Source organism: Cebus imitator, unplaced genomic scaffold (assembly GCF_001604975.1).
Source record: "Cebus imitator isolate Cc_AM_T3 unplaced genomic scaffold, Cebus_imitator-1.0 Scaffold1, whole genome shotgun sequence".
NCBI lineage: Eukaryota > Metazoa > Chordata > Mammalia > Primates > Cebidae > Cebus > Cebus imitator.
The window spans coordinates 16,496,663-16,511,074 of NW_016107316.1; the positions used below are offsets into that span (position 1 = coordinate 16,496,663).

General features: G+C 43.8%; 1 protein-coding gene across 1 annotated transcript; it reads left to right on the forward strand.

Moving 5' to 3' along the window:
• Positions 1-9,931: 9,931 nt before the first annotated feature.
• LOC108303251 (ADP-ribosylation factor 1) lies at positions 9,932-11,753 on the forward strand. The gene has a single exon (XM_017527036.1). The coding sequence runs from the start codon at positions 10,014-10,016 to the stop codon at positions 10,557-10,559; it is 546 nt and encodes a 181-aa protein (XP_017382525.1). The 5' UTR covers positions 9,932-10,013; the 3' UTR covers positions 10,560-11,753.
• The last annotated feature ends 2,659 nt before the right edge of the window (positions 11,754-14,412 follow it).

Sequence of the window (14,412 nt, forward strand, 5' to 3'; positions counted from 1 at the left end):
GGAGGCTGAGGTGGGAGGATCACTTGAGCCAGAGCGGTTGAGGCTGCAGTGAGCTGAGATCACACTACTGCACTCTACCCTGGCTGCCAGAGTGAGACCCTGTCTAAAAAACAACAACAACGACAATAACAGCAACAAAAACAGAATAGAAAGAAGTAGGTAATGTAGGTTATGGCTAGCCATCAGAGGCCCAGCACTTCCTATGCATGTGGTAATAAATGTCTAGATGACAATGGCAATGGGAATGGACAGCAAGGGGGAGATGAAAAAACTGCAATAGAAACAGCTTCTTGGTGACTGCTAGGTTTGGGGCAAACAGAGAAAGTGAAGTGAAGGCTGACCCCAAGTTCTGGAGCCTGAGTGGCTGAGATAATGACAGTCACCCCAACAGAAATAAGGAGACCTATATAAACAGTGACAAGATCTGTTTTGAACGCATTGTAGGTTTTGGATATTGATATGGTTTGGCTGTGTCCCCATCCAAATCTCATCTTGAATCATAATCCCCATGATCACCATGTGTTATGGGAGGGACCTGGTCGGAGGTGATTGAATCATAGGGGCTGTTTCCCCATGCTGTTCTCGTGATAGTGAGTGAGTTATCACGAGATCTTGATTATTTTCCCCTTCCGCAAGGTATCACACTGGTCCATTACATTGATGGCACTGTGCTGATTGGATCCAGTGAGCGAGAAGTAGCAAGCACGCTGGACTTGTTGGTGAGACACTTGTATGCCAGGGGATGGGAAATAAAGCTGACTAAAATTCAGGGAACTTTTACCTCAGTAAAATTTCTACGGGTCCAGTGGTGTGGGGCCTGTCAAGATATTCCGTCTAAGGTGAGGGATAGGTTGCTGCATTTGGTCCCTCCTACAACCAAGAAAGAGGCACAATGCCTAGTGGGCCTAACTGGATTTTGGAAGCAACACATTCCTCATTTAGGGGTGTTATTCCGGCCCATTTACTGAGTGACCTGAAAGGCTGCAAGTTTTGTGTGGGGTCCAGAACAGGAGAAAACTCTGCAATAGGTCCAGGCTGTCGTGCAAGCTGCTCCGACACTTGGGCCATATGACCCAGCAGCTCCAATGGTGCCTGAGGTGTCAGAGGCAGATAGGGATGCTGTTTGGAATCTTTGGCAGGCTCCCATAGGTGAATCATAGTGGAGGCCTCTAGGATTTTGGAGCAAACCTTTGCCATCTTCTGCAGATAAATACTGTCCTTTTGAGAGACAGCTCTTGGCCTATTCCTGGGCTTTGGTGGAAACTGAACATTTGATTATGGATCATCAAGTCACCATGTGACCTAAACTCCCTATCATGCACTGAGTGCTTTCTGAGCCATCTAGTCATAAAGTGAGGCATGCACAGCAGCGTTCTGGCATCAAACAGAAGTGGTATATACATGATCGAGCTCGAGCAGGTCCTGAAGGCACAAATAAATTACATGAGGAAGTGGCTCAAATGCCCAGATCTCCACTCCCGCCACCCTGCCTTCTCTCCCCAAGTCTGCACTGATGGCCTCATAGGGAGTAACCTATGATCAATTGACAAAGGAAGAAAAGACTGTGGCCTGGTTTACAGATGACTCTGCACGATATGCAGGCACCACCCAAAAGTGAACAGCTATAACACTATAGCCTCTTTCTAGGACATCCCTGAAGGACAGGGGTGAAGGGAAATCTTACCAGTGGGCAGAACTTCGAGCAGTGCACCTGGTTGTACACTTTGCTTGGAAGGAAAAATGACCAGATGAATGGCTATGTACTAATTCATGGGCTGTAACCAATGGTTTGGCTGGATGGTCAGGGAGTTGGAAGAAGCATGATTGGAAAATTGGTGACAAAGAAATTTGGGGAAGAGGTATGTGGATGGTCAGAAAGAGGTAAGTGGTCAAAAACTGTGAAGATATTTATATCCTGTGTGAGTGCTCACCAGAGTGTGACCTCAGCAGAGGAGGATTTTAGTAATCAAGTGGATAGGATGACTTGTTCTGTGGACACCACTCAGTGTCTTTACCCACCCCACCCTGTCATCACCCAATGGGCTCATGAACAAAGTGGCCATGGTGGCAGAGATGGAAGTTTTGCATGGGTTCAGCAATATGGACTTCCACTCACCAAGGCTGCCCTTTCTATGGTCACTGCTGAGTGCCCAATTTGCCAGCAGCAGAGACTAACGCTGAGCCCTCAATATGGCATCATTCCTTGGGGTGGTCAGCTACCTACTTGGTGGCAGGTGGATTATATTGAACCTCTTCCATCATGGAAAGATGATTGTCCTCCCTGGAATAGCCACTTACTCTGAATATGGGTTTGCCTGTCCTGCATGCAATGCTTCTGCCAAGACTACCATCTGTGGATTCATGGAATGCCTTATCCACCATCATGGTATTCCACACAGCCCTGCCTCTGACCAAGGCACTCACTTTATGGCTAAAGAAGTGCAGCAGTAGGCTCATGCTAATGGAATTTAATGGTCCTACCATGTTCCCCTGAAGCAGCTGGATTGATAGAACAGTGAAATAGCCTTTTGAAGTCACAATTACAATGCCAACTAGGTGACAGTAGTTTGCAGGGCTGGGGCAAAGTTCTCCAGAAGGCTGTGTAAGCTCTAAATCAGCATCCAATATGCGGTACTGTTTCTCCCATATCCAGGATTCATGGGTCGAGAAATCAAGGGGTGGAAGTGTAAGTGGCACCATTCACCATCACCCCTAGTGGCCCACTAGCAAAATTTTTGCTTCCTGTTCTGGTTACCTTGCATTCTGCTGGCCTAGAGGTCTTAGTTCTAGAGGGAAGAATGCTGCCACCAGGGGACACAACAATGATTCCATTAAACTGGAAGATTGTCACCTGGACACTTTGAGCTCCTCTTACTTTTACGTAAACAGGCTAAAAAGGGCGTTACAGTGCTGGCTGGGGTGATTGACCCAAACTATCAAGATGAAATCAGTTTACTACTCCACAGTGGAGGTAAGGAAGAGTATGGATGGAATTACAGGAGATCCCTTAGGGCATCTCTTAGTATTACCATACCCTGTGATTAAGGTCAATCAGAAACTACAACAACCCAATCCAGGAAGGACTACAAATGGCCTTCAGGAATGAAAGTTTGAGTCACTCCACCAGGTAAAAAACCATGATCTGCTGAGGTGCTTGCTGAAGACAAAGGAAATAGAGAATGGGTATTAGAAGGTAGTCATCAATACTAGCTATGCCCACATGACCAGTTGCAATAATGAAAATCCAAATGTTAATCACCAAGGTAATGGAGGAAATGTCTTCAGGGCATGTCAGAGGTCTTCATGGCAGCCCCTTCCATCACAGGTCTGAAGGCCTAGAAGGAAAAAGTGGTTTTGTGGGCCAGGCCTGGGGTTTTGCCGCTTTGTGCAGTCTCCAGATTTGGTGCCCTGTGTCCTAGCCATGGATAAAAGGGGCAAATGTACATCTCAGGCCATTGCTTTAGAGGGTGCAAGCCCCAAGCCTTGATGGCTTCCATATGGTGTTGGGCGGTTCACAGAAGTCAAGAATTGAGGTTTGGGAACCTTCACTTAGATTTCAGAGGATGTATGGAAACACATGGATGTTTGGGCAGAAGTTTGCTGAGGGGTGGAGCCCTCATGAAGAACCTCTACTAGGGCAATGCAGAAGGGAAATCTGGAATTGGAGCCCCCCCACAGATTCCCCACTGGGCATTGCCTAGTGAAGCTGTGAGAAAAGGGCCACTGTCCTCCAGACCCCAGAATGGTAGATCCACTGACAGCTTGCACTATGCACCAGGAAAAGCTGCAGACACTCAGTGCTAGCCTGTGAAAGCAGCTGGGAGGAGGGCTGTACCCTGCAAAGCCACAGTGGTGGAGCTTTCCAAGGCCATGGGAGCCCACCTCTTGCATCAGCCTGACTTGGCTGTGAGACATGGAGTCACAGAAGATCATTTTGGAACTTTGATGTTTAATGACTGCCCTTATTGGATTTTGGACTTACATGGGGCCTGTAGCCCCTTTGTTTTGGTCAATTTCTCCCATTTTGAATGGGTGTATTTACCCAGTGCCTGTACCCCCATTGTATCTAGGAAGTAACTAACTTGCTTTGATTTTACAGGCTTATAGGCAAAAAGGATTTGCCTTGTCTCAAATGAGACTTTAGACTTGGACTTCTGGGTAAATGCTGGAATGAGTTAAGAATTCAGGGACTGTTCGGAAGGCATGATTATGTTTTGAAATGTGAGGACATGAGATTTGGGAGGGGCCAGGAGTAGGATGGTATGGTTTGGCTGTGTCCCCACCCAAATCTCATCTTGAATTGTAATTTCCATAATCCCCACATGTCATGAGAGGGACCTGATGGGATGTAATTGAATCATGGGGGTAATTTCCTCCATGCTGTTCTCATGACAGTGAGTAAGATCTCACAATATCTGATGGTTTTATAAGTGTCTGGCATTTCCCCTGCTGGCACTTATTATCTATTCTGCTGCCTTGTGAAGAGGTGCCTTCTACCATGATTGTAAGTTTCCTGAGGCCTCACCAGTCATGGGGAACTGTGAGTCCATTAAACCTCTTTTCTTTCTAAATTACCCAGTCTGTTATTTCTTCATACTGATAGTGACAGGAGGCAGACAAATGCCTAAGCAGATAGGGTTGGGTCCCTGGTGAAACCCAACCTTCAAGCCAACGACAGTCCCAGGTAAATCCTCAGACTAGATCAAAAACCTGTCTTCCCTTTTGGCACATTTTCCTCTGCTGGATTCCACCCTTCACCTATTTTACGTATACCTACGCTTCCCTAATTGGTTTTTTTACACTGTTGTGGTCACCTTTGAGCGGTACCTTTGTTTTAATTTTTTTTTTTTTGTATACCCACAAACCAATCAGCATGCACTCCCCTATTCTGAGTCCATAAAAGCCCTGGACTCAGCCACACCGGTAGAGAAACCACCTACTACAGGGTTGGGGGACCACCCATGTCCCTTCTTTGCTGAGAGCTATTCCATCACTCAATAAAATTATTCTCTGCCCTCCTCACCTTTTGAATCATCAGCATATTCTCATTCGTCTTGGCTGCAGGACAAGAGCTCCAGAACCACCATATGCCAGAACAAGCTATAACACAGGCAGGCCAAGTGAGTGGGGCACCTCCAACAGCAGGCCCAGGGCCCAGCAAGGCCCAGGCTGAGGGTGGAGGTGGGGGTGTCACTGGCCATGGAGCTCCCTGGGTGGCAAAGTGGCCAAGAAAAACCCTACATCATATCTGGGGAATCATCTGAGATTTGTCAGAAGGGTGAGTGAATGTGAACATATAACTCCACTTTTTTTTCTGAGGCTTCTTGTCCTTACACTTTTTTTTGAAGGCAGGCAAAGCACCAAACCTCTGATTAGCTAGTTAAGAGCAAATGGTGTGACTGGGTGTGGTGGCTTATGCCTATAATCCCAGCACTTTGGAAAGCTGAGGTGGGTGAATCACGTGAGGTCAGGAGTTCAACACCAGCTTGGCTGACATGGTAAAACCCAAACTCTACCCAAAATATATATTTTTTAAAAATTAGCCGGGTGTGGTGTTGCATATCTATAATCCCAGGTACTCTGGAGGCTGAGGCAAGAGAACCACTTGAATCCAGGAGGAGGAGGCTGCAGTGAGCTGAGATCATGCCACCCTACTCAAGCATGGCTGATCGAGCAAGACTCCATCTCAAAACAAACAAACAAACAATAAACAAAACACAACAAATGGTGCAGCTGCAAAGGACAGGATGCTGAAAAGGAACCCACACCGTTGCTCTCGGGAGTTGAAAATGTCAGCCTCGTTCCAATCCAGTCTTTTCTATGGCATTTTTCTTCTTTCTATTGTGGCTGTCATGGCACCCAACTCTGCCTTTTACAAGGCTAACGGTGTTGTTGCAAACTACAGAAATATTACTGGGAAGAATGGGCACTTGGCCCAGTCATCAAAAATGTAATTCAGGACAATGCAGTTTCTGTCTTCTTAGAAGAGTGGGAGGAAGCAGTGATTAGGAGTTTCTTTCCCTGTTGGGGGAACCCATTTGCAGAAAAGCAAGAGGATTTTTCCCCTAGACACCTTCCGCTCCCTGCACTTAAGCTGTTTTTTTTCTTCCTTTTCTCTACAATGTCAGGACATAACACAGCCCTGTGAATACAGGGAGCTTTTCTATGCAAGAGGATTTTTTTGTTTGTTTTTTTTTGTTTTTTTTTTTTTTTTTTTTTTTTTTTTTTTTTTTTTTTTTTTTTTTTTTGTTTTGTTTTGGAAAGTGGAAGGCATAAGCCAGGACACCAATTCGTGGGATTCCTTTTTCACTGTCTTGTTTGAGGAGGACCCCATTCCACAGCTTCACTTTAACATTTGGATTATAATAAGGAAACACTGGAGGAGCAGCCTTTCCAGCTGCTGGCTACAGTCTAGCATGAGCCACCTGGGACTTAAGAGTCCATGCACCCTCCTGAAGCACCTTTTTTTCCCAAACTCAATTCCAAGCTTTGAGTTTAAGTCTTAGAAAGGAAAACTGGACCTGAGGGATCCAGAGACAGATGACAATGGAAGTCAAGGGGCACAATGCAGGTAGGCTTAATTCCTGCCGATTAGGCCTCCCTTCTTTTCATGGTTGAGGAGGTTGGATACATGGTTCATACCTGTATTCATGGCATAGATGAGGTTACTGACAGCAGGGAGGGCAGGCCAGCATGTATGTGAATGTAGACAGTTCCTACCCTTTAGGCCTTCCTGTTACATGGGTGAGAGCCGTTTTGGCACCCATGGATGACACTCTGCCAAGGTTGCCAGAACTTGGGGATATAAGGAGAAAAGAAAAAAGGAGATGCCTTTTCTTTCTCTCTCTTACATGCCCATGTATTCACTGGGAAGAGAAAGGACAAAGGTACTCCTTTTTCCCTTCTTTCCAGATGGGTAACCAACCATCTTCAGTCTGTATTTCTCTCTAATGCATACTGAATCACTGGGATTCCTTTGGGGAAAAAAAGCCTTCTTTTTCTTTTTCCTCCTCTCTCCTCTCTTCATGGATGGCTAATTGTGCCCCCATATGACAGATGCATCCCCCAAACTGGGAAAAGTTTAATTTCCTCAAACCTTAAACTGTTTGGCTTAAAAATAAACCAGGAAGATATTACAGATCAAACAGGGCAAATCTCCTGAGGAGGGACAACTTTTACAGTATGCAAAAACTCTTTATTTGCTCCCCCTTTATGTGACTCCAGGGTCAAAAGGGCTCCATAACTCAGGGGAAGGGAACCAAGAAGCCTGACTTGCCAGAAAAAGAGTAAAAGTTTTTGCCAGTCAGGCTTCTAGCCTCTCTCTCTCTGTGCAGACTGGTTGAATGAATGATAAAAATCACTGTTTATATTCTCTGCAAAGTTTTGATTAATGGAAAAAAAGGGTTAACGAGGCAAGTCTTAAGCTGTAGCCAATCTGGTATGCTTTGGGTGTTTTTCAGTATGGTTCTGTCATAAGGAGGAGTACCTTGGGATAAAATGTGGGTTACTGTTCATGCCAGCCCACCAAACTGGTCAGTAGCAAATTTTGTTACAGGTCTCTGAAGAAAAAAAAAAAAAAAAACAACTGAATGAGGTCTCCATCTTGTTTTACATCCTTGGGAACTTGACCTTGAAACCACATAGCAGTACTTTCTTTTGTTCTCTGCCATTTTACAGTGGCAGCCTGAGTTCAATCCTGGCTTAAGGAATGAGTACTTTCTGGTTAATATCTGTGTGACTGTTACCATTTGCTGATTCTCTTTTCCTCCATGAACAACTTCTAGCTTCCTTTCCTAAATCTTCCTTTCTCTGAGCTAGCTTTAAAGATTCTAGGTTTTGTTAAAACTGCTTACTACCTGTTTGACAATACAGCTAGTGCTCGACTTACGACCACGATTGGGACCGGCAGACCGGTCGTAACACGATTTGGTTGTAAGTTGAGTAGGCTATATGTACAGTTGAAATGGTGCACGCGGAGATGGTAGCACTGCCAGAAGCTGGTCCGCACTGTTGGACGCCCAGTTGGGCAATGTTTGCGCTGCCAGATGCAGAGCAGTCGTGGCTAGCGATCGTGGTCGTAAAGTAGAATGGTCGTAAGTTGCATAGGTCGTAAGTCGATCAATACCTGTACCTTGTACACTCACAGTTAAATCATAACCTTAGTTGAGGCTTCTTGGTTTCATCTGCGAGATACTTTTGGTAAAGTTCAAAAGTCAGAAATATTGGCTATTTGGCACCGTTAAAGTCAGGTAATAGGAATTTTAAAGGATTTTTTTAAAAGAGTGCTGTTGTTAAAAGTCAGCTTAATTAAAAGTGGATGCATATGTAGATATATATGTATATATCTCTCCAAGCTTTAGGTATATCTAAAAGGCCTTTATGGTTTTTTTTTTTCTCTTCTAGGATCTTTCTGCTGGAAAAGGTTTTTTTCTTCTCAGTCGACTGAATTATTTTTCCTATTTTGCCTTGCCACTCTTAATGCATGTATGAGAGGCTCTAAGATAACTTCGCATGGGACTGCTTGGAAAGCCTCTGTTTTCCTCATGAAACCCCAAGAATTAAAAGCGAATAAATCCATCTCAAAATCTGTTTTTATCTTCCAGATATATCTGCTTATTATACCTTAGAAACTGCATGATTTCCTATCCCTGCTTCTTGAAGGGTTCCACCCAGCGGCCAGTAATCCAATTAAGAAACCAGCAGATGAAAAATCTTACAACTACTGCATCGTCTTCTGTCTATCTGTGTAGTTATATATGTGTACATATGTGAAGTTTATATTAAAAAAGAGCTCTAATTAATGGGCTTAGAGAAAAGTAAGTGCTTAGATCAAATATTTTTTGAAGAAAAAATTGCCTTTTAGTTCATGTGACATTAATCTTTGAGAAATAAAAACAGTTTTAAAGATTATTGGCAAAATACAAATGTCTTCAAATGTAAACATGTAGTCTAAATTGTGTTCAGATATTAGGTTTGCTAAATGCTCTAAGATCATGAATCAAGCTTCTTTGGCTTTTGAAAATTGTTTAAGGCCAGGCGCGGTGGCTCATGCCTATAATCCCAGCACTTTGGGAGGCCAAGGCGGGTGGATCACGAGGTCAAGAGATCGAGACCATCCTGATCAACATGGTGAAACCCCATCTCTACTAAAAATACAAAAATTAGCTGGGCATGGTGGCACACACCTGTAGTCCCAGCTACTCAGGAGGCTGAGGCAGGAGAATTGCTTGAACCCAGGAGTGGAGGTTGCGGTGAGCTGAGATCGCGCCATTGCACTCCAGCCTGGGTAACAAGAGCAAAACTCCGTCTTAAAAAAAAAATTGTTTAACTTGCTTACTTTACAGTTTGGTAAGGCCTGGGGACATATGAAATTAACCATGCCCTTAAACTATTCTGGAAAGAGTCAGATCTTACCTGCACCAAATACATAATTAAAAACTTACAGGTTTTACATTAAAATTAAAAATTGTTAACAGTTACCATTATAACATGTAATTGAGACTACTGAAAATAGATTTACATGCAAGGTGTGTAAGGGAAGTAAAATATGTTTTTAGTAAGATTATAAAAAGGCATGGGAATGTAAATTTTTGCCTAGTTTAGAGGGTTAAAAGACTGTTTCTGATTAAATAAGATAAAGCTAAAGGTTTAAACAAGTTGTGGGAGGTTTGTAAAAATATTACAGGTGGGGGAGGGGAATAAAAAAGAAAAAAGAAAAAATTAATATTACAAAAGAAATTATGTGTGTGAGCATATTGACTAAATTCAAAAGGGTTTTATATAGTTTTTCCATAAATTGAGCATTGGAATAAAAACACGACAAGGTTTTCTTAAGGCACAGATATGCTCTTTAACAAAAATTTGTACAAGGTTGTAAGAGGTTTATAAGAATCTCACGTCACAGTCGAACTGGTTAAGATTTGATAGAATTGGTGGGAGCGAAACCAACGCCTGGCTCGGAGCAGCAGCCGCTGAGGTGTCCCTGGCCAGTGTCCTTCCACCTGTCTACAAGCATGGGGAACATCTTCGCCAACCTCTTCAAGGGCCTTTTTGGCAAAAAGGAAATGCGCATCCTCATGGTAGGCCTGGATGCCGCGGGGAAGACCACGATCCTGTACAAGCTAAAGCTGGGTGAGATCGTGACCACCATTCCTACCATAGGCTTCAATGTGGAAACCGTGGAGTACAAGAATATCAGCTTCACTGTGTGGGACGTGGGTGGCCAGGACAAGATCCGGCCTCTGTGGCGCCACTATTTCCAGAACACACAAGGCCTGATCTTCGTGGTGGACAGCAATGACAGAGAGCGCGTGAATGAGGCCCGTGAGGAGCTCATGAGGATGCTGGCTGAGGATGAGCTCCGGGATGCTGTCCTCCTGGTGTTCGCCAACAAGCAGGACCTCCCCAACGCCATGAATGCGGCCGAGATCACAGACAAGCTGGGGCTGCACTCCCTACGCCACAGGAACTGGTACATTCAGGCCACCTGCGCCACCAGCGGCGACGGGCTCTATGAAGGACTGGACTGGCTGTCCAATCAGCTCCGGAACCAGAAGTGAATGCGACCCCCCTCCCTCTCACTCCTCTCACCCTCTGCTTTACTCTCATGTGGCAAACGTGCGGCTCGTGGTGTGAGTGCCAGAAGCTGCCTCTGTGGTTTGGTCACCGTGTGCATCGCACCGTGCTGTAAATGTGGCAGACGCAGCCTGCGGCCAGGCTTTTTATTTAATGTAAATAGTTTTTGTTTCCAATGAGGCAGTTTCTGGTACTCCTATGCAATATTACTCAGCTTTTTTTATTGTAAAAAGAAAAATCAACTCACTGTTCAGTGCTGAGAGGGGATGTAGGCCTGTGGGCACCTGGCCTCCAGGAGTCGCTGTGTTGGGAAAGCCGGGCATGCTCTTGGCTTTAGAGCTGTGTTGAAATCCATTTTGGTGGTTGGTTTTTAACCCAAACTCAGTGCATTTTTTTAAATAGTTAAAAATCCAAGTCGAGAACACTTGAACACACAGAAGGGAGACCCTGCCTAGCATAGATTTACGGCCTGGATGCCAGTCGCCAGCCCGGCTGTTCCCCTTGGGAACGTGAGGCGGCGGGGCAGCAGACCGCGATCAATTCTGCATGGTCACAATAGAGATCCCCGCAACTTGCTTGTCCTTGGGTCACCCTGCATTCCATAGCCATGTGCTTGTCCCTGTGCCCCCATGGTTCCCAGGGGCCAGGCTGGGAGCCCACAGCCACCCCACTCTCCCACAGGCCGCTACAGCCACCTTCAGGCAGCCTGTGGGAGACAGGGCCCCCACCTGTCCCTCGGTCAGCATGTGGCCAGAGTGAGTCCGTCGTCCCCAATACTCGTGCTCACTCAGACACTTTGGCAGGATGTCTGGGGCCTCACCAGCAGGAGCGCGTGCAAGCCGGGCAGGCGGTCCACCTAGACCCACAGCCCCTCGGGAGCACCCCACCTCTGTGTGTGACGTAGCTTTCTTTCCCTCAGCCTGCAAGGGTCCGATTTGCCATCGAAAAAGACAACCTCTACTTTTTTCTTTTGTATTTTGATAAACACTGAAGAAGCTGGAGCTGTTAAATTTATCTTGGGGAAACCTCAGAACTGGTCTATTTGGTGTCGTGGAACCTCTTACTGCTTTCAATACACGATTAGTAATCAACTGTTTTGTATACTTGTTTTCAGTTTTCATTTCGACAAACAAGCACTGTAATTATAGCTATTAGAATAAAATCTCTTAACTATTTCACCGGCTCTCCAGTGCTTCTGCACAGGCAGANTTTTTCCATAAATTGAGCATTGGAATAAAAACACGACAAGGTTTTCTTAAGGCACAGATATGCTCTTTAACAAAAATTTGTACAAGGTTGTAAGAAGTTTATAAGAATCTCACGTCACAGTCGAACTGGTTAAGATTTGATAGAATTATCTATGAGGACTCATTTTTAAAAACTGGGTTTTGTTGACATTAATAGTAGACTAATCAAGGGTGAAGAAATTCGACTTTCTCTCCCTTGAATAAGATTTCATGTAACGCTAAAAAATAATGAAAGATTTTTGTTTGCCTTGTGAATAAACTACCAAAAAAAAAAAAAAAAAAAGGAAGAAGAAGGCAGACAACAGATTGTTTGGAAAGCTAAGTCTTCCCTCTTAATGACTAAAGATTTTTGCCTTTTTATATATTTTTGAGTCATCATTTTAGCTAAATAAAGTTACTTCTGTTAATCTGGAATTCTGTTTCAAAATATCAAGTGTTTTAAACCTCTAATGTATTTAACATGCTTCCCAAAATGAAATTTTACCTTCAAAAATTGTCTTTTTTGACCTCTATCTTTTGAATGCTACAGAGGGCCCCTGGAGCATCCAAAAGAAAGGTAAACAGGATTATCTGACATGCTTAGTTACATGGGATTGCCAAAATAAAAATAAGGTTTAATCTTCTTCAGGTTATATTTTAGTGAATAATATTAATATATGTTCCAAAATTATATGGTGTATCTAAAATTCTAATGTCTGAGTATATGCTGTCAATCATAATTAAGGTTACTATGTTAAGTTGTTGTAAACCATAGAAATAACCACATTTCTTTTTCAGTCATGTTTTTGACTGTGACTACCTGAAGACATTTTGTCATTCTCAGACAATTGTTGTAATCTTGTTTTGATCCTCTTCAAAAGATGGTTTATAATCAGCTATAGGACTTTGACAGGTGCTGTTAATTGTAGGTTTCTGATAACTTGGGAGATTTGTACTCAAGGAAAAACGTACAGGACTCACAAAGAGCTGAAATGTTCATGAATATCAAGCAGAACAAGAATTGATGGAATGGGCTGAACTAATAGAAAACTGAAGTAATCTTTTTTAACTTTTTGCTTAAAACATTGCCGATCCTTGTTTTGTTTTTCAACATCAGGAAAACTTTTATTGAACTATTTACAGCTTTTAACAATTGAGTAAGATAGTCTTATGAACAAAATTTGCTTCTCTATGCCTGGTTTCCAGAATTAGGAAACTATTTGTGAGTTTTGTTTTTTCTTTTCTTATTTTCCTTTTTTTTTTTTTTTAGACAGTCTTGTTCTGTCACCCAGGCTGGAGTGCAATGTCATGATCTTGGCTCACTGCAATCTCCACCTCCCAGGTTCAAGCAATTCTCCTGCCTCAGCCTCCTGANCCCAGGCTGAAGTGCAATGTCATGATCTTGGCTCACTGCAATCTCCACCTCCCAGGTTCAAGCAATTCTCCTGCCTCAGCCTCCTGAGTGGCTGAGATTACAGGTACCCACGACCACACCAGGCTAATTTTTTGTATTTTTAGTAGAGACAGAGTTTCACCATGTTGGTCAGGCTGGTCTTGAACTCCTTACCTCAGGTGATCCACCTGCCTAGGCCTCCCAAAGTGCTGGGATTACAGGCATAAGCCACCGTCCCTGCCTTATTTGTGAGTTTTAACTTATGGCAATATGCTTATTTGCATCAGTGCAATAACAATCCATTTTCTTTTGCAACAGGATGCAGTTGGAGAAACTGGCTGTTTTACCAAGGCTTTGACAGGAAGGGTGTGCTCCTCTTTATGGAATCAAGATTGACTTGTAGAGCCAATAAAAGTCCCTGGGAAATCTGGCCTCATACCTTGTCTATACAGTCCCTGTACATGGTTCCTAACCTGTAGTGAGTAAAGAATGTCACTTTCTAACAGGTCCAGAATCCCCAAGTGATCTTGTGATCTCGAGAGGAGAGAAATTTACCCAACTCATAGGTATTTGAGGGTATTAACCCATGGCTGGGCTCAGCTTTAAAATGTCTTATCTGAGATTCCTTGTGAAACAGAGTTCCATCAAAGCCAATTTAAAAAGCTTATGTGAAAAATAATTATTCTTGTTGTACTTTATGCAAATAATCAGGCCAAGTATAACATTAAAGTTTATTTCGCAAATAACTTGGTTCTATTACGATTTGTTTTTAATAAAAATGAAGAATGGAGAAAGAAAACTTATCACACCCTTGTCATTAAATTCTAGGCTCATTAGTTGTTTTTAAATTTTTGCCAGGCCAGGTGTGGTGGCTCACGCCCATAATCCCAGCATTTTGGGAGGCTGAGGTGGACAGATCACCTGAGGTCAGGAGTTTGAGACCAGCCTGGCCAACATGGTGAAACTCCATCTCGACTAAAAATACAAAAATTAGCCAGGCGTGGTGGCGGGCGCCTATTAATCCCAGCTGCTTGGGAGGCTGAGGCAGGGGAATCGCTTGAACCTGGGAGGCTGAGTTTGCAGTGAGGTGAGATCGTGCCACTGCGCTTCAGCCTGGGTGACAGAGAGAGACTCCCTCTCAAAAAAAAAAAAAATGTTTTTGTCTACATTTTAGATTAACCCTGCTTATTCCTGTGAACCAACCAGTGATCTCCAGCT